We start from the raw sequence: 19,112 nt of genomic DNA on the forward strand, positions 1-19,112 counted from the left end.
ACAAAAAAAGGTAGGCTATGTTTTTTTCTTTTCGCAGATGGAAGGATCATTTTGAGTTCACTACGGGTTTGCCTATATGGCAAGTTACTATGCTGCGAACCTGGGCTGAATCTATAGAACACCAGCTTGCCGCACAGTAACATCCCATGTGGACACTGCTACAATCCAGTAAAAGTTCTTGAGTACAGCTTAGCATACTGCTATTTCCGAACATAGTACACTAAGCCACAGTCCCAGACTGGACTTTCACTTCAGCTTATATTTAAAAGTAAGTATCTAGCATTAGCTTATCTTTAAAATATCAACTGAATATAAACTACAGTAGTGTTGTTTTTCTGAGCCTGCAACAATAAGCTCTGAGGTCTGACCTGCCCCACCCATCTCTGGATACTAACTGAAGCATGATAACAGTTTAAATGTCAACGTTAACTATTTTACTGCTGAGCACTTTATAGCAGGAACAGTCAGTGGTGTGCTTAGCCATCGCTGTTCAATGCAATGATTTCTATTGGACTATGGCAATAGGACAGCTGATTGCTGGGTGAAAAAGTAGGAAGTAAAGCTCTCCCCATCCCTGCAAATCCCCAATCAATCCTGCATCTGCCCACATGGTGCAAGGAAAGAGAAACAGCATTTAATGTCATCACTAGTGACAAAACCTTCAACCACTTCCTGGAAGCCCAAACCCCCAGACTCCTTCCCACACTTTTACAGGTACCATATGCCCCAATTTTTCATTATACCATTTGTTAAAACTTCCTGTTCATATCTATTTGCCCTTCTCTAAAAGCCAAAATAACCTGTACAATGAAGTTAGTACTATGTCAATATTAAAAAAAAACAAAACAGTGGAAGAATGAAAATATCAAAATGAGAGAAGGGCAGCATAAGTATTTTAATATTAAAATAAATGCAATACCATAGTGATAATTAATTTTCATAATTCACAACCTCAATTTTTTACATTTAACATCTGCTTCAGAATTTTCAGCTTTCTACAGAACTTAACACTAGAGAGCTGTAGAAATCTTATCACATAATTTAGATCCAGCTTGTTATTATGTATACTATACGGGCCCTTATTTTTAACACTTACTCGCGGCTAGAGAAACTTGGGTGACGCTACTGATTGATTCAGATAATAGAATTATTATTAAATTTTCCATGAACGGAGGGGACTCTAAGCTAGCAGATTGGTCTGGAAAGGTATAGAAAGAAGTGCCACTTCAGCAGCATTGTTTCCCTCCTTCCTTTGAAAGCCCCTCCACAGATAATTGTGGGGTTGAGTAAGGATGGAGGCACAGCTCTTCTCCACAAAATCTTCCCTCTTGTGATAGAGGATATCCAGGCTTAATTTAATGCTTCTTGAAAGCAGGAGCATAGCCATGGGTGGGGCTAGGTGAGCTGCAGCCCACCCACTTAGCATCCAGGCCCACCCAAATCTGAGCAGAGGTGTAGTGCTGCCACAGTGGCCCGGAGCATCACTCAGGCACCTGAAATACAGGACAGAGTGCAGGCAGGGCTGGAGCCATCCAAATCCACAGGCTGGGAGGGAGGGAGTCGAACCAGGTGTGTGGGTGGGTGCCTTGTGGGGGCAAGTCTAGGTGGGGCCAGAGCTGGGGTCAGAACAAAGCCAGTCTGGGCGCCTAGGCACATGACTGGGCTAGGCATGGGCAGGGCGCTAGAGACTGGGGCAGCAGTGCAGGTCACACAGACACAGCAGCACCAGGACAGAGGGATGCGGCTGGCCAGGGGGACGGATACTGAGCCAGACTTGAGAGGGTGGGCAGAACTCTAGCTTGTGCACACTGGGCAGCCTCATCTTCTGGTGTCTGCTGAGTGGTAAGGACCGGCTGGAGGGGGTGAGGGAACACAGGCCCCCCGATCGCTCCTGCCCTCCTCCCCAGGGCCCCAGATCCCTCCTGAACCCCCCCATCCCTCCTGCACCCCAGTCCCATCTCTGTGCCACCAGCTCCAGGCTCTGCTATGCCCCCCAGTTCTGCTGCCTCACCCATGTCCTGCACTCCCCTGGGTCCTGCCCCTTCCCCCCCAACTCTGGCCCTTGGCCTTTGCCCTCCCTCATCCAGCCCCCCAACCCCAGTTTTCCCTTCCCTCTCTGGATAAACTCTCTCTCTTCCCAAGATGGCGAGGCTCAGGAAACCTGTTTACGCTGGAGGGTAGGAATAGGATACAGAGGGACCTAGACAAATTAGAGGATTGGGCCAAAAGAAACCTGATGAGATTCAACAAGGACAAGTGCAGAGTCCTGCACTTAGGATGGAAGAATCCCATTCACTGCTTCAGAATAGGGACCGAATGGCTAGGCAGCAATTCTGCAGAAAAGGACCTAGGGGTTACAGTGGACGAGAAACTGGATAGGAGTCGACAGTGTGCCCTTGTTCCCAAGAAGGCTAATGGCATTTTGGGCTGTGTAAGTAGGGGCATTGCCAGCAGATCGAGGGACATGATCATTCCCCTCTATTCGACATTGGTGAGGCCTCATCTGGAGTACTGTGTCCAGTTTTGGGCCCCACACTACAAGGAGGATGTGGAAAAATTGGAAAGAGTCCAGCGGAGGGCAACAAAAATGATTATGGGGCTGGAGCACATGACTTATGAGGAGAGGCTGAGGGAACTGGGATTGTTTAGTCTGCAGAAGAGAAGAATGAGGGGGGGATTTGATAGCTGCTTTCAACTACCTGAAAGGGGGTTCCAAAGAGGATGGATCTAGTTCTGGTTCTCAGTGGTTCTGGTTCTCTCTGGTTCCAGATGACAGAACAAGGAGTAATGGTTTCAAGTTGCAGTGGGGAAGGTTTAGGTTGGATATTAGGAAAAACTTTTTCACTAGGAGGGTAGTGAAGCACTGGAATGGGTTACCTAGGGAGGTGGTGGAATCTCCTTCCTTAGAGGTTTTTAAGGTCAGGCTTGACAAAGCCCTGGCTGGGATGATTTAGTTGGGAATTGGTCCTGCTTTGAGCAGGGGGTTGGACTAGATGACCTCCTGAGGTCCCTTCCAACCCTGATATTCTATGATTCTGTGCCACTGGAATTCTGCGCCATTGCGCAATGCAGAATTTTGCAGAAATTTATGTTGTGTGTGCAGAATTTCCCTCTCTCCGCCAACAGAAATGGGCTGCAGAGCTGCTGGCCAAGGGGCCGGTGGACCCAGCAGAGCCCAGCTTGCAAGTAGAAGACACTGCTGGGGGATGGGGGAGTAGAAGCTGGAGGGTTCCTGGAAGCTGCAGTTCCCAGCATGCCCTGAAAAAAGGAGGCAGCATGCAGGAAACTCCATGCAATCCCAGGACCCAGCATCAGTCTGTTTCTCCCATCAGATTCCTGGGCTCTGGGGGGAGAGGGTGCAAGCCTCTGGGCCAGCAGAAGCCCCCATGACTAGGCTCTGGGGGGATAGGGAGTATGAGCATCTGGGCCGGGGGGGGGCCCTGCAGCTGGGCTCTTGGGGGGAAGCGGAGGGCAGAGAAGCAGGAACTGGGCTATCATAGAGATTTATTGAACTCCACTCCTGGGGGAATTTTTGAGTGTGTCTGTATTATTATAATTGAAAGTGGTGTGATTATATAATGTTATTTTGACAAATAGAATTTGCACAATTTTAAAATACTGTATGCAGAATTTATTTTTTTGGCACAGAATTCCCCAGGAGTAAACACTCTAAGAACACTTATACACTGAAATGTACAATCAGGATCATCTCTAAAAGGCAACACACTCTTTAAAATAGATCTATAGTGTGGTTAACCTTTTATTAAACGCTACCTCTAAGGGACAAATTTTCATCAGTCCTCTGAATTAATTTACAACCATATATACCATGTAAAACCAAACATTGATTCAATTATATGTTCAGAGTGGGCACAGTTTTTTTTAAATGTACACAATAATATGCATGCACAAAGGGCCAGTTAAATGTCCAATTGGTCATTTTCACACACAATTACCATAACTCCACACAAACTGTGCATACACATTTTCATGTGAACAATTTTAAAATCTGGACTTCTTATATAAAGCTACACTCCTCTACTGAACAACATTATACTGAACTTTCTAGCCTAGGTTACTTTTGCTTTATTCAAAAGAAATTAAAACAGAGTGTTATGAACATTAACGGAGGTTTACAATATGTTGCCAGATTGAAACTTTGATAACCTGTTCTGTCCTTCATTAATTCACAAAGGATTTCTTAAATTATAGTAGCTTAAATATTTGTATAATTTGCATATGTAAAATGGAAGTCTGCTTTCAGGAGTAAAATGGGAAGTACAGTATTATGCTTTTACCATCTAATTAGATTATAAGCTCTTTGGGGGCAGGCATTGTTTTTATTACGGGTACATACAATGCCTTGCAGAATGGGTCCCCAGTCTCTGGGACCTCCAGGCACTATCATCATATAAATATAGCTTCCATTATTACATGGGCAATCCTCCACTGTACCTATTAGAACTGGTTTCCTTAAATGAACATTATGCCATCTTGAACTTGCAGTTCACTATCAAATAGAGGGCTCAATCAGGAAACAGGGCCCCACTGTACATACACAACAAAAACTCAGTCCCTGCTTCAAAGAGATTACAATCTAAACAAGATTCAAAATTACCACCTGTAAACTAAAAACAGAAATGGCAAAAATGTAATTGAAGGTAGAGAGAATTGTCAGTAGGGATGATTTACACATTGTTTTCAAAGAAACATTTATTTCTACAATCCCTCTTTAAAAACAGTTATTTGGATACTATGAGCCCTCTGTTTTGTGGCCCATCCATAGATCCCTCAGTAAAGGTGGCTATCTATTTCAGAGTGAATAAGTTCACCTGTATATTCCCAGTCATGTCACAGCCTACTCAGTAAAGTAAATATAGGTGTTAAGCAATTCAGTGCCATATTAAAATCTAGTTACATGTAGCAAGGCAGAAGGGGGAAAGTAGCGTAAATTATGTTAACCGAGCACCAGAAAAGTACTGGTTTTATAAATGGTTACCAAAATAGAAAATAAATGAATTATGTAACAGAGTCAAAAAGCCTGAGCAGGCTCTCACACCAGAGTAAACAAGGAATAACTACTGAAATCAGTTACACCGCTGCAAAACCAGTGTGAGAGAGAACAAAGTCAGGCCTTGTGTGTCTTGAATAAACAAGTTTACAGTAGGCACCTTGCCCATTCTAGTACAAGTTAGCTACTCCATTAATCAAGTTTAAGTGAAAAACTAGTTTCTAAACAAATAGTTTTTAAAGTTCTACTTCAAGCCACTAGATGGTGCAGTTTACCCTTCTCTATTCAGAGTGGCTTGGAGCCACATTTATCAATTGGCAAGAAGAAAGCTCTAGTCTCAGATTCTCAAAGCATGCGATCTGCAAGAAAATTTATATAAATATAAGTGTGTATACATTTATAGCACACACAGATCATGCTCAATATAATCAATAAATGAAATAATTACCAATATCTGTAATTCAACTACCTTTCTGAAAAAGTTAATTGCCATAAACTGGGTTATTTCCCAAGAAAGAAATCTAAATCACAAGATTTTCAAAGATTAAAGACTTATTCTGTAAAAATCTTTACATAGCCTGATGGATGATCTTATAGGTGAGTGAGCAGTATTTTATCTGATGATCCTAAGTCTTAGACTCTGAGCATGTGTGCAACTGATCACCATATGTGGGGTTGGGAAGGAATTTCCCCCAGGTCAGATTGGCAGAGAGACCTTGCAGGTTTAAACTAGTGCAATGTTGGATTCTCTGTAACTTGAAGTCTTTAAATCATGATTTGAGGACTTCAGTAACTCAAGCCAGAGGTTAGGAGTCTATTACATGAGTGGATGGGTGAAGTTCTGTGGCCTGCAATGTGCAGGAGGTCAGACTATATGATCACAATGATACACTTCATGGTCAGAAGGGACAAGTGTTTTATTCCTATAACGCTCTACTAGATTAAACTGTAAGAGGCTATCTAAACCTTTTCTATTTTTAGAGAACTGCAAGATTTACTAGGTGAAGCCTAAAACAGAATATGTAAAGATTCAGAAATAAGATTGTCTATTGCACTGCTAGCCAGGTGGTATCAGTCCAAATTATAATAGTCAAACCACTTCTGCTTACTCCTGGCACTTTCCCATCAAAATCAGTTTGACATGGAGAAATCCACATTCCCTTCTAATAGAGGAATGCAACAAAGCACCTATCTTCCTTTTACCTCAGAGCAGCTTTATGATTACCAGACCTATTTGGCACTAACAGCAAGAAGGTAGCAAGATGCTTTTGCATGCCTTAGAGGAACTTTGGGAAGCATTTCTAAAAATACACATAGTTCCACAAATCCAACTATCATTATCAACCTCACAGATCGTGATTCACAGTTCAGAACATAAATGTTACTTCCTAGTTCTAGAATCAAAAGGAAATATGCCATACATGCAAGCTAATCCATCATCCCTTTCCCTTCATCTTTTCCAAAAGCTAGAATTTTCTTTAACGTACCTATTCCTCTCACTGGAATTGTAATTTTTCCTACAACCAACCAATCAACATAACCTACATTTATACTACATTTTGTAGAAAGGGGAACGAAAATAACGATAAAAATCTATTTAAAAGAAAAAAATGGTGGTTAAGTAATAGATAAAAATTATTTATTTAAAAATCCAGAGTGATATATTAATGCATTTTAATAATTCCCATTCATATTCTCCTATGAGTTTTTTCTTGTTATACTACTAAAAAGCTTCACAGACAGCCCTTTAATATTTTTCGAGTATTAAAATGATTCCAAAGCAGAATTATAAATACAAGAAGGTTGGAACCTAGTCTCAATTCTAAGAAAAGTGAGGGAGTACCAGATTTATGTTTATACAGATTCATATAGCATATGAAACCACTGTCAAGTCTCCAGGGATGTGCATATATAGAATTCTATACTTATGCAAGCCAAATAATTTATCTGAAAAATATTCATAAAATACCACAGAAGGGCAATTACCATATATTTTATGTTGTTTTCAACAGAAAAGGCAGTTAATTCTTAACTGTTAGTGTTTATAAACTGTACCATACTTTGAACATACACAGCGTACACATACATATGAAAGATTTACATTCTGAACAAAGATTAACTACTTGGTTGTGTTATTTGCATAAACTATCAAATTAAGGAGTAAAAAAAGAAAAACAATTTTACCTGTAGATACTGAGAAAGCTGAAACAGTTCCTGAGAGTACATACTGGGAGTGTTAGCAGCAACCTATGAAATAAGAACATATCATCAAAATCATGTTGGGTATTCTAACCCAACTCAGACAATTCAAAGTATCTGTAAATATTTAAGGAAGATCACTGCCTACCAGTTCTTTTTCCTCTTAGCACCTTTTCTATTCTACCTTTACTGTATGTATTACAATACTACCTACAAGCCCCAAACAGGATTGAGGCCCAACTGTGCTAGGCTCTGTACAAACAAACAGATACTGAAAAAAAAAATCACTGCCCTGAAGAGTTTATGATCTAAATTAAAACACACACACACAAAGGCTTGGAAGGCAACAGAGGCACAGAAGTGAAACCACTTGCACAAGATCATACAGCAGCTCAGGGGCAGTGCTAGATATGAAACCCAGGTCTCCCAACTCCTAGTCCAGGGCCCTGTGCAGTAGACCATGCTACCTCCCTATGATATATTCTATTCTAAACAAAGCATCAGTCTGCACAAGGTTCTTCCACCACACAGAAGAAGTGCAAGCCACATATCTGCAGTACTATTTTTGAAAAGTTCTATCTAAATAGTAGCTGACTGCTCTTAGTATCATCTGATGTCCCCCCAGCATGGCTGAATGGTCATGGAAATAAATCAGCAATGGACTGATTCAAATGAAAAGGTAAAACCAATTCAGTCAAAAATTTTGGGTGAGGCCTCATTACTACCTATGTTTTGCAACATGCCAAGTACCCCAAAATTTTCTCTAATGCTTTGTTTGACAATGACTCTTGCATAAGGAGGCTTTTGAGTTTGGCTTAGGCCAACTTAGAGAAAGACCTACAAAACAGCAGAAAGTCGTTCTTCTAATTATGCTATACTCTCTCCAGACCCACCATGAGCTGAAAACTCATGGGAACAAGAGATGCACCTTTGCTTCAATACCTTATCTGCCATAAGATTGGGTACTGGTGGAGAGATCTCAGCTAAGTTGGGGGTTTCGTTTTGCTGGGAAATATCTAAGAAATACTTAAAACAGGAATAATAGTAATTAAAAAAACACTGCCAGGCAGACAAAAGTGAAAAGGAACAGGTTCATAAAGACAGTTTGGCAGGCAGAGGAATAGACATCAGGTTATGTATAGCCGTGGCTCAGGGCAGATAGAGGCTTGAGGTATATGTGTGCATCCCCCAAACTGTCAACCAACTCATTATAATAAAAGTCAATAAATGCTGTTGTCACTTCACTGTTTCTAATCTAATCTAATTATCTCTTATCCACTGAATAAAGGGCTCAATAATAATTTTCTTTTTAAAAGTATGGGATACCACTGCCTTATTTTTTTTAATTTACAATTGTAGATGTCACAGTAGTTGAGGCGGGATACAACATTCAGTCCTCCTTAAAAAAACCTCACATTGTCTCACACTCCAAACCATGGAACAGACGTGGGCAAACTACGGCCCGCAGGCCACATCCAGCCCGCAGGACCATCCTGCCCGGCCCCTGAGCTCCCAGCTGGGGAGCCTAGTCTCCGGCCCCTCCCCCGTTGTCCCCCCTCCCCCGCAGTCATGCCGCCGTGCGGGCCACGCTCTGGCCCGCTTCTCCCGCTGGGCAGCGTGAGGAGTGCAGCTGGCTCTGGCTGAGTGTCGCAGCTGCGAGCTCCTGCTGCTGGTAAGTGAGCGGAGCTTGGGTAAGGGACTGGGGACGGTTGGATGGGCCGGAGGTTCGGGGTGGGGGGCAGTCAGGGTATGGGGAACAGGGAGTGTTGGAAGTGGGAGTCCCAGGAGGCCTGTCAGGGGGCGGGGATGTGGATAGGGGTCAGGAGGGCAGTCAGGGGACAGGGAGCAAGGGGTGTTGGATAAAGGGGTGGGATCCTGGGGGGCAGTTAGGGGTGGTGGGTCCCGGGAGGGGGTGGTCAGGGGACGAGGAGCAGAGGGCAGTTGGACAGGGGGTGGGAGTCCCAGGGGAGGGCTGTCAGGGGACAAGGAGCAGAAGGGATTGGATGGGTTGGGAGTTCTGAGGGGGGGCAAGTCAGGGGGCGGGAAGTGGGAGGGGGCCAGGCTGTTTGGGGAGGCACAGCCTTCCCTACCCGGCCCTCCATACGGTTGCGCAACTCCAATGTGGCCCTCAGGCCACAAAGTTTGCCCACCCCTGCCATAGAACATACTGCAGCAAGAGCCATCTTCCATGCTAGTCATTTTACTCATGTCACTCCCCTTTTTGAATTTCTCATTGCCTCTGTCCTATTGCATCATGCCCTTCTTGTTACCACCTTTGATGCTCTATAATTCTACCCGTCTTGATTTACCCAAGCATGTCGTGCTTCGTGTTATTTTCCCAACGTTTCCACACCTGACCACTGGTGGAAAAAGTAGAGTATTCCCATACCATAAAAACTCAGCCTGCCATGCATATACTTGTGAAACTGAAGGAATGACTAATGTTTAATTTTTTTAAAACAGTAAAAATATTAAACCATGTAAAGTAATCCAATGCAAGGCACACCTACAAGTAGTTAAGTTTTTCTCATTCTTTCAACTTTTTAATTAAAAGACAGAGTACAAATGACTTACCTTGTCAACAGGACTTGGTAATGGAGCATGGATGACACTGAAAAAAGAATGAAAACAAAAACAAAAAAAAACTTATAATGTGTTCAGTAACAGAATTATGCGAGTAAACATCAAGTATGGAACAGCAGTTCAAAAATCCACAAAACTATCAGTATTCCTGTAAATGTTTAACTTAATTAAGACATTCTTCATTTTTAAGTTTATTTTTAGAGAACAGTGACCGAAGTTAAAAAAAATACTGTTTTTACATCTTCTGCTCAGTACCATTTTGTGAAATTGTACTTTGAAGTAGATTTTTCAAATTTAGTTTTCAGTTCTAATCTAAAAATTAAACAAACCAGTGAGCCACTTTCTAAAACCTTGATCGCTATTTTTCTATCATATAGTTAGATAATATTGTATACATTTTTGAAAACAAAGATTTGTTAAGGTTCAAATGCAACTTACATGTGGAAATGAGTTACATGCACAAAAACATGCACTTACAAGCACTAGATAAATCACCCTAATATACATCTTTATTGATGAAGAAAGAAAATATGTTATACAAAAAGTTTAATGAACTAATCTTGTCCAAGGAAACAGCTACTTCTGAACAATTTCACATTTGAACAATAAGAGCAATTTACATAACTGCCTAATTTTAACAGTGATGTTGTAGCCTGGTTAGTCCCAGGATATTAGGGACACAAGGTGGGTGAGGTAATATCTTTTATTGGATCTGCTTATGTTGGTGAAAGAGACAAGCTTTTCAGTTTACGCAGAGCTCTTCTTTGGGTCTGGAAAAGGTACTCAGTGTCACTGTTAATGCAAGGTGAAAGGGATTATTTAGCATAAGTAATTAACACGTTTCAAGGGACCATTCAAGGGGAAGTGGCCTGGTAACACCACTTCAGTCATAAGGAGGAAAGGAAGTGGGGGAGAGCAGCTGGACAGAGGTAGTTGTTAATGGGTTACAGATTGTTGCAATAAACCATAAATCAAGTCTCTCAATTCAATCCATGATTATTAGTGTCTAGTAAAGTTATGAATTTCAGATCCCATCCTTAAAAAAAAAAATATTTTCTGAACCCTTCCCTTCTGGCCTTCAAACAACTCGCCCAAACTTTTCAAGCTCATCATCAGAAGCAAGCTCCCCACAGACCAGGACACATCTACTCAAAGCAGTACCAGACCCTACCAGAACAACAGATGCAAACTGGCAGACATATCAACACCCCCACAACACACATTTCAAGATCCCTGGGTCCTATACATGCCTATCACAACATATGGTCTACCTCATCCAGTGCACTAAATGTCTCAATAGCAACTATGTGGGTGGAACAAGACAGACAATCACTATGCTGTTGAATGAACTCACACAGGAGAGCGATAAGAAACACACCACATCACCTATGGGTGAACACTTTTCACAAAGCAATCATTCTATATCTGACTTATCAGTCCTCATCCTCAAAGGAAACCTACACAACACTTTCCAAAGAAGAGCCTGGGAGCTTAATCCCATAACAATGCTAGAAACTAAAAATCATGGACTGACTAGAGACACTGGGATTATGGATTACAACGATCTGTAACCGACTAACAAACTCCTCCCAGCTGTTCTCCACCCTTCCTTTCCTCCCTAAGACTGGAGGGGTGAAAATGGGCCACTTCACTTTGAATGGTCCCTTGAAATGTGTTAGCTACTTATGCTAAACAATCTGTTCTACCTCCTACTTAGCAGCGACACTCTGAGGGTAAGTTTATATTTAAAATGGTGCGTCAGCGCAGCTGCACCAATGCAATTGCAGCACCCCTGCAGCACTTTAATAAAGACACTGTAAACTGACAGGAGAGCGCTCCTGGGGCGGGTTAGTTCAGTATAACTATGTCACTCGGGCGTGTGGGTTTTTCACACCCGAGTGGTGTAGTTATAGTGATTCAAGCCTGTAGCATAGACTAGACCTCAGGCTTGGTCTAGAGTACAGACGTATGTCAATATAACTACGTCACTCAGGTGTGTGCAAAATCCACACCCCTGAGTGATGCAGTTACACCGACCGAACTCCTGGTGTAGACAGCATGATGTGGACAGGAGGACTTTTCCTCTTAACATAGCTACCGCCTCTCTGGGAGGTAGGGTACCCACACTGACGGGAGAAGCTCTCTCTCATCAGCATAGGTAACGTCTACAGTAAGTGCTACAGTGGCACATTTGTGTCGCTGCAGCACTATATCCATAGGATAGTATATCCCTAACAAGCCCTTAGTTTCCCAGACCTGAAGAAGAGCTCTGTGTAAACTCAAAAGCTAGTCTCTCTTACCAACAGAAGTTGGTCCAATGAAAGATATTACCTCATCCACCTGGTCTCTCTAATTTTAACCAGAAATGACAGTTTAGACTCAGATATTCTGATACTGATGTTGAGATTTAGAAACCAAAATTACACAAAAATATTTTCCCACACTAAAAAATAATTTCCCATACTAAGTAATACTGACTTAATTGAATCACTTCAGAATAGCATGTTAAACCAAGTTTCAAACAAGTACATTGTTTTCATATTAGAAAATGATTTAATAGAATGAAATTAAATTTGATGTTTAAGTCACAGTACAATAGTAAATGTCCAAGAAGTACCATATAAAAAGATTTAATATGAAAGTTCAAAAAACTATGTTTTATGAAATACAATAGTGATGTTGCACCATGATTAAATTTGGATAATGTATTTTTACTTAATACTAAAAAGTTCACCAAAACAGAAATTTTAAAGCGTCTTTTCTGCATGAAAGGAATATTTTATTTCATCACCTAATCAAATTAAAAATAAAACATGGCATCTGAAAAACAATTATAGAAACAATTACAAGCAGAGCTGTTTGGAAATTTTCCAACAAAACAGTTTCTTCGGAAAACGTTAATTCACTGTAGTGAAATGTTTTATTGAATTACAGATTTGACCAAAAAAATTGCCGAAACACAGGCACGTTTCCTATTGGAAATAATCACAGATCTCCAATTTGCCACGAAATTTCAGTAAATTGCAACGAAAACAAAATGTGTGAATTCTGAAATCCATTAATTTTGTTTTAAAATGTTTTTCGTTTATTTGTTATGGGTCTTCATATAGCTTCTATCAGTGCTGTATTCAGGGTATTTGGTTAATATTACAAAAGGTGATATTTCCTAATTATGGGGAGCCAAGCCCCATATTCCTGTCACCACAACTTTACAGGACAGCAACAGGAAAACTTTGTCAGAAGACTGAAATCTAAGGCTGCAGTTGTCAGTTACCAACTAACATCCCCTCAAACTGCAGATAATTGTTTTTAATTAAAGGAGAAACAGTCTGGTTCAACCCCTCTTTCACCGCCCGAGCCATTCACCAAGGTTACCACAGCTCCAGGATTGCACCTTAAATCGCTTGGCCAAGAAGCAGAGAGAGAAAAGCAGGTTGAGAATAAGCAATTGTGCAGTTCCACAATAGATGTCCATTTATTTGTGCTTCTCCATTTTTTCAAACCACTTTGCAACTCCCACATTCATACTGAAGGCATTTGAGTCCATGTAGTTTGACCACTTCACATTACTCCTGGGGGGATTCTGCGGGACTGTACACCCGCAAAAAACAGCACCCGCCCCCACAGGTTTCCTGCTTTTCCCTGCAGAAAACTGCAGGGAAGCAAAGGGAAGCTGCATGGAGGGCATCATGTGTGCAGGTTTTCTGGGGGGATTGCCCCCCCAAAAGAGACAAGGTATGGGGTTACATGCCACTGTTCCCCCCTCCCCCTCATTTCCACAAATGCAGTACTGCCCAGCTCGGAGGCTGCTTCTCGGGCTCCGGGCTCCACTGACTCTGCAACTGAACGCAGCCTCCTGGGTCCCAGTGCCAGTTGTGCTCCCCTTCTGTGTGCTGGGAGCCTTCCTATTTTTTGTGGAACAGTGAGTGCCCATGTTGTGGCTGAGTAAGGGGGCGTGAGGGAAATGAGGGAAGGGGAGTGAGGGGAAGAGGCAGTGGGGAAGGAAGGGAGTGGAATAGGGATGGGGGAGGGGAATGTGGGAATGAGGGGAAGGGGATGGAGAAGAAAAGGAGATAGGGGAATCGTGGGGGGAAGCAGGAGCCCGGCAGCACCTGGGGCTCCTCTGTTAAGCAGGCCCATTCAACCCTCACCCAGACAAGCACTACCCCACTACACCTAGGCCCCTCTGACAAGCCCCACACACCCAGATCCGCACTTCACTGAGCCCTATCCAGCTGCATCTGGACCCCCACGCCATCAAGCCCCATTCCCCCAGCACTGACCCACCCACTGAGCCCCCACACCCAGACCCCCAGCCAAGCCCCATCTCCCCACACCCAGACACTTCTGCTGAGCCCAAACACCATCACCTGGATCCCCTGAAGAATCCCATTGCCCTGCACCCGGAACCCCCCACTGGGCCCCTCCACACTTGGATCCTGCTAGGCTGAGCCTGCCCAACCACACCTGGTGCACCTGGCACAAAGGGGCAGGGCACCGGGGTGTTTCTGGGGCAGGCCCAGCCCTAGAACTGTGTCAGGGTCAGGTGTGGCCTCATTGCTGAGTCCCTGTACTGGAGGATGTGGGGGCTTGAGTGGGATCTCCCACCTCAATGCAGCCAGTGGCCTGTGCTCCCCACAGCCATGCTGGAGCCACATTTATTTATTGCAAAATTCTGCAAATTTTATTTGTCAATATTTTATAATATTGTGTGCAGAATTTTCAATTTTTTGATGTAGAATTCCCTCAGGCGTAATACATGTAGATGCTGAAAAAGACTAGACACAGAACTGATCCTTATGGGACTCTGCAAGTCAAGGGTCTAGGAGGGGAGATGCAGTTTCCCATCATTACTACTTGGGTCTGCTCCTCCAGGCATGACTCAAAACCATTTTAGTGTATTGTCCTGGACCCCTGCCACCAGTCTCCGATGAAACAGTAGTATCTCATAGTCAGTGCTGAAAACTGTAGTGAGGCTCAGGAGGAGGAGAAGGAAAATTCGTGTCTGCCTTCTAGCCATTGACAAGAGAAGATTAACCTTCAGCGCCACCAAAGCAGTTCCAGTTCCATATCCTGGCCTGAAATCAGATTGTGTCAGATCTAGAATATTAGCTTCAATCAGATGAACCTGTAGTTGGCTTTTGGTTAGTTTTGCTATGATCTTTCTCAGATATGGGAATTTTGACACTGGGCTGTAGTTGGCTTGAAATGATGTATACAAGATTGGTTTCTACAATTCTGGTCAAACTATTGCATGTTTGAAGGAGGAAGGAAGGATTCCTTTGCTATTTCAAAGGTCAGGAGTAGCACTAGATGTTCATAGCTCTTTTTCACAAGCCAGAAAAGCTATGAGTTGGATTCACAAGTCATGGGTCGAGACTTCTTTACAGTTTTCAGAACCTCTTGATGTGTGAATGTGCTGAACTCTGGGAATGCAGGTGGGCTGTTGGTTGGTGAATACAGGCAGAGCAGATCATGCTGTTTGAGAAGTCTTCCTAAATGTGCTTGCTCTTTTCTGCAAAGTAAGATGATAATTCTTTGTGCTTGTTTCTGATGTAGGTTGTAGGCACTCTGGATTGATGAAACAGTTTACTACCCTAAATAGCTCCCATGGAAAATCAGGGTATATAAATACTGAGGTCACTGTGTGGGACCCAAGAGTCTTATGAATCCCACACCACGGGGATTCCTTTCTCTAGGGTTACAGGACTAAGAAGATGATCTGACTGATCCCACAAAGAAGCTTCAGAATCAAGGAATTCTACTGACACTCAGACCAGCTGTGCAGGAAAGATTCTTCCCTATCCCAGGTTAACAGGACTAAGAAGCAGTAGTAAGATTTCACTACAGAGATTATATTAAAGAATAGAAAGAGAAATACAGTAACTGGAAGTTGTCTTGTTGAGTCTACACTCTTTCTAGTCAGACCTCAAGTAACCTTATTTCGGATTTTAATTACATAATGCTATATGCACATTTCTCCTTTATAAGCTCACACCCATTGGCTTAAAAGAGACTTAAACAATAACTTCAAATTATCAACAATTGCTTAAACTTGTTCCTTTCATATCAAATAATTCTAACAGCAGGCCCACAAAGTAAATACATCCTTGCTCCTTGGAGAATTACTGGAAGAGTGATATGTATTAGAGGTATTAAAGAATAGATAACTAATGATTATAAGTAATTGTACTACAAAATCTGGGTGATTTATATTGTTCCTTGGTATAACTGCTTGGCCCCTATGGTGTCCCATTTGGGACACCCAGAACTGTGAGCTTCTGTGTTAGTGCTCTGCCTTAGCCAGAGTGAGAGCTTTGCTGTTGCTAAGCTGTGTGTCAGCTCCCTGACACACCAGTCTGTCTACCTTGCCAGCAAACTCTTCAAGAGTCCACCAGTCTAAACTTGGCCTTGCAGGTAACAGTCAGTGAATCCCAGTTCCCGAGCTCCCCAGAGCCTGCAGTGTCCATTCCCTCTCCCAGAAATTATGTTGGCAGCCTCCAAAGAAAGAGCATGCATCAGCGCGTTAGGGTAGGTGAAGATTCACATTTCACTTTAATGCACAATGCTGTGATAAGTTTTGTAATAAAACAAGAATAAGTTTATTAACAGAGATTGAAGTGATATTGAGCAAGAGAAAGAGAGAGGTATACTTACAAACAAAACAAAGTAAAATAGGGACATGCATTCCAGTGACTAAAATGTAATCTTAGCAAGTTACAATCTTTGCCTGAGCAATTTTCTTACTTACTGGCATATCCAGCCCTCCAGGCCAAGGGACCCAATGTTCACAGAATCAAAGGGTGTTGGTTCCCTTTGTTCCTGGAGTCATGGATAACTAAATGCCTTTTTTCTCCCCTTATATTACCCAAAGTTCACTGTCTCTGTCTCAAGAGCCAAGAAGGATTCTTGGAGTGCAGACTCTGTCCCTGCCATCTGTGCATTAAGCTGCTGCTTGTTCACTTTGTTTATTGTATATGTAAATGTACTTTCATTGTCCTCTTCCAGTAATCAAGCCAGTAAGACAGGTAAACAACATTCCTTTGCCTTCAGCAGCCTGGGTTTATACATTCCCAAACACATTTAAAAAATATATTTCCAGCACATACACACACAATTTTGTACGTAATCTGTACATATATCATGCCACAATTTTCAGGACCAGTGTGACATAAGTTCACATGTGCCACCTTACATAACACCTTTTAGGCACATATTATGACAACGCCGTGCTGGGGCAATGAGTGTGTCAGGCCTGATGTGAGTTTCAGTACGGTAGGCTCTCTGCCAGTTGGCACTGAGGGGCCCCTAGAGTCACAGCCACACTTTTGGTTTTTGTTAATCACTTACAAACCTGCATATGTATTTTATGTTCAGTATGTGCCTAGCACATTTGTTTTATATACACTTGATTGATGAACTTTTGATTGTTTATTCTCCAAGAAGCACACAAGTACCCAAACTGTTGGTTAGGTAAGAATAACCTAGTATACTGATCTGAGAAATACTGTCCAAAGTAAAAGACTTTGAAAGAAATTAGTGCTAAAATTAGTAATCTAATGCTCGCTGCACTCAAAAGTTATCCTGATTGAATTCCATCATAATATTGGCTATAACACTTACCAAATTGGCAACTCTAGTTTGCTGGATTTCAGTTTTAAAATCTAAATGGCACCTCAACAAATTCATAAAAATGACTCCCATTCACACTTACAGATGCATAAAAATATATAAGTATTCATGTAAAGATACAAAACCACAATTTATAAATCCAGTTTTCCATTCCATTTATTTTTCTGAATACTACTATAAAATTAACACCATTCAAGTTCATATAATTTAATTGTGCATTAACAAAGTTTCCAGTTATGATACAAGTTCATACCTCTATGCTTTTAATCTAACCAAGCAAAGCATACACAAGAACAATTTTAACATGTATATTGGTAACTTGAGCATGAACCACCACACATAAATGTCTTCACCAAGAGAATGTTTTCTTCTCCCACTTTTGTCATCCCACTGATCTCACACTTGCATGAGTGCTGCTTTTAATTACTATATTACCTGTGCGTATTAGATTATAAATGCTTTGGGGCAGGGATCTTATATGTTACGTACAACATACCTATAGACATATATAAATCAACATGTGTTACATGTTACTTATTATAATAGGAATATACTTAACAAAAACCCTCAAAATATTCTAATTTTGGTAGATTTTAATAAATACTTAATTCTACTTACTCTGACCGTAACCGGGCTTCCATACCATCTGGGAGAAATAGTTTTATTGTGGAGACTATACATCCATGGGTAACTGAGAAGAAATAAGAAAACTGTGAGTCTTAGTAATCAATTAAGACATTTAATTAATGGAAGTGAAAACATGGTTTAAGGAAATACGCAGCTATTTCACAATCAAGGAACACTGAGGTGGATGAGCAAGAGAAGGAAGGGGAGGTCTCTAAGCACTGACCCCTAATGTCTGGGTCTGCCTGCTCATATCTCCCCATGAGAAAGCAAAAAGTTGCCAATCAGAAACTTGAAGGCTTGATGCCCTGTGCTGATTCCTGACCTATAGTGTAGTTCCAATTCTGGATCTTCCACACCCAATAGTACCGGCACAATTTTTTTTCCAGACAACTAGCTCTGTCATAAACATAAAGGAAAGGGTAACAATCTTTACATATGCAGTAACATCAAATCCCTCCTGGCCAGAGGTATAGAATCACTTACCTGTAAGGGGTTAATCAGTTCCATTAACCTAGTTGGCACAGGACCAATGGGGAAAGAAGATACTTTCAAATCTGGAGGAGTGGTGGGGAGGAGAGAAAGGTTTTGTTTGTACTCTCTTTGTGTTCCCTCTTGAGACAAAGAGAGAGACCAAGCAGGTAATCAAGCTCCTACTAAAATGATACTTACAATTTCTGGAATTTTAGATGCAATAGCAAGGAAATACATTAAATTATCTTTTGTTTTAGCTTGTGAATTTTCTCCTAAGAGGAGGTTTATTCCTGTTTTGTAACTTTAAAGTTAAGCCTAGAGGGGAACCCTCTGTGTTTTAAGTCTTTTTATTACCCTGTAAAATTACCTTCCATCCTGATTTTACAGAGGTGCTTCTTTTACTTTTTTTTCTTTTTTTTTAAATAATAAAGTTCTTCTTTTAAGAACCTGATTGGTTTTTTGTGTCCTAAAAACCCTAAGGTCTGGTCTTGTTAAGCAATTTGTTTGGTACATTATTCTCAAGCCTCTCCAGGAAAGGGGGTGAAAGGGCTTGGGGGAATACTTGGGGGGGGGGGGGGAGAGATAGGGC

The 19,112-nt window shown here is 41.8% G+C and overlaps 1 protein-coding gene across 9 annotated transcripts in view; it reads right to left on the minus strand.

The window, feature by feature from the left end:
- The window catches only part of LOC123374232 (sarcolemma associated protein), a 165,018-nt gene that overhangs the window by 73,234 nt on the left and 72,672 nt on the right, over positions 1-19,112 (minus strand). For all 9 annotated transcript variants that reach the window (XM_045023945.1, XM_045023951.1, XM_045023947.1 and 6 more), the window contains 3 exons: positions 18,044-18,116; positions 9,785-9,821; positions 7,196-7,258 (listed from right to left, as the gene is read on the minus strand). In XM_045023945.1, the coding sequence (XP_044879880.1) occupies positions 7,196-7,258; positions 9,785-9,821; positions 18,044-18,116 (173 nt within the window). The remainder of the gene's footprint in view (positions 1-7,195; positions 7,259-9,784; positions 9,822-18,043; positions 18,117-19,112) is intronic.

Source organism: Mauremys mutica, chromosome 7 (assembly GCF_020497125.1).
Source record: "Mauremys mutica isolate MM-2020 ecotype Southern chromosome 7, ASM2049712v1, whole genome shotgun sequence".
In the NCBI taxonomy this organism is placed as follows: Eukaryota; Metazoa; Chordata; order Testudines; family Geoemydidae; genus Mauremys; species Mauremys mutica.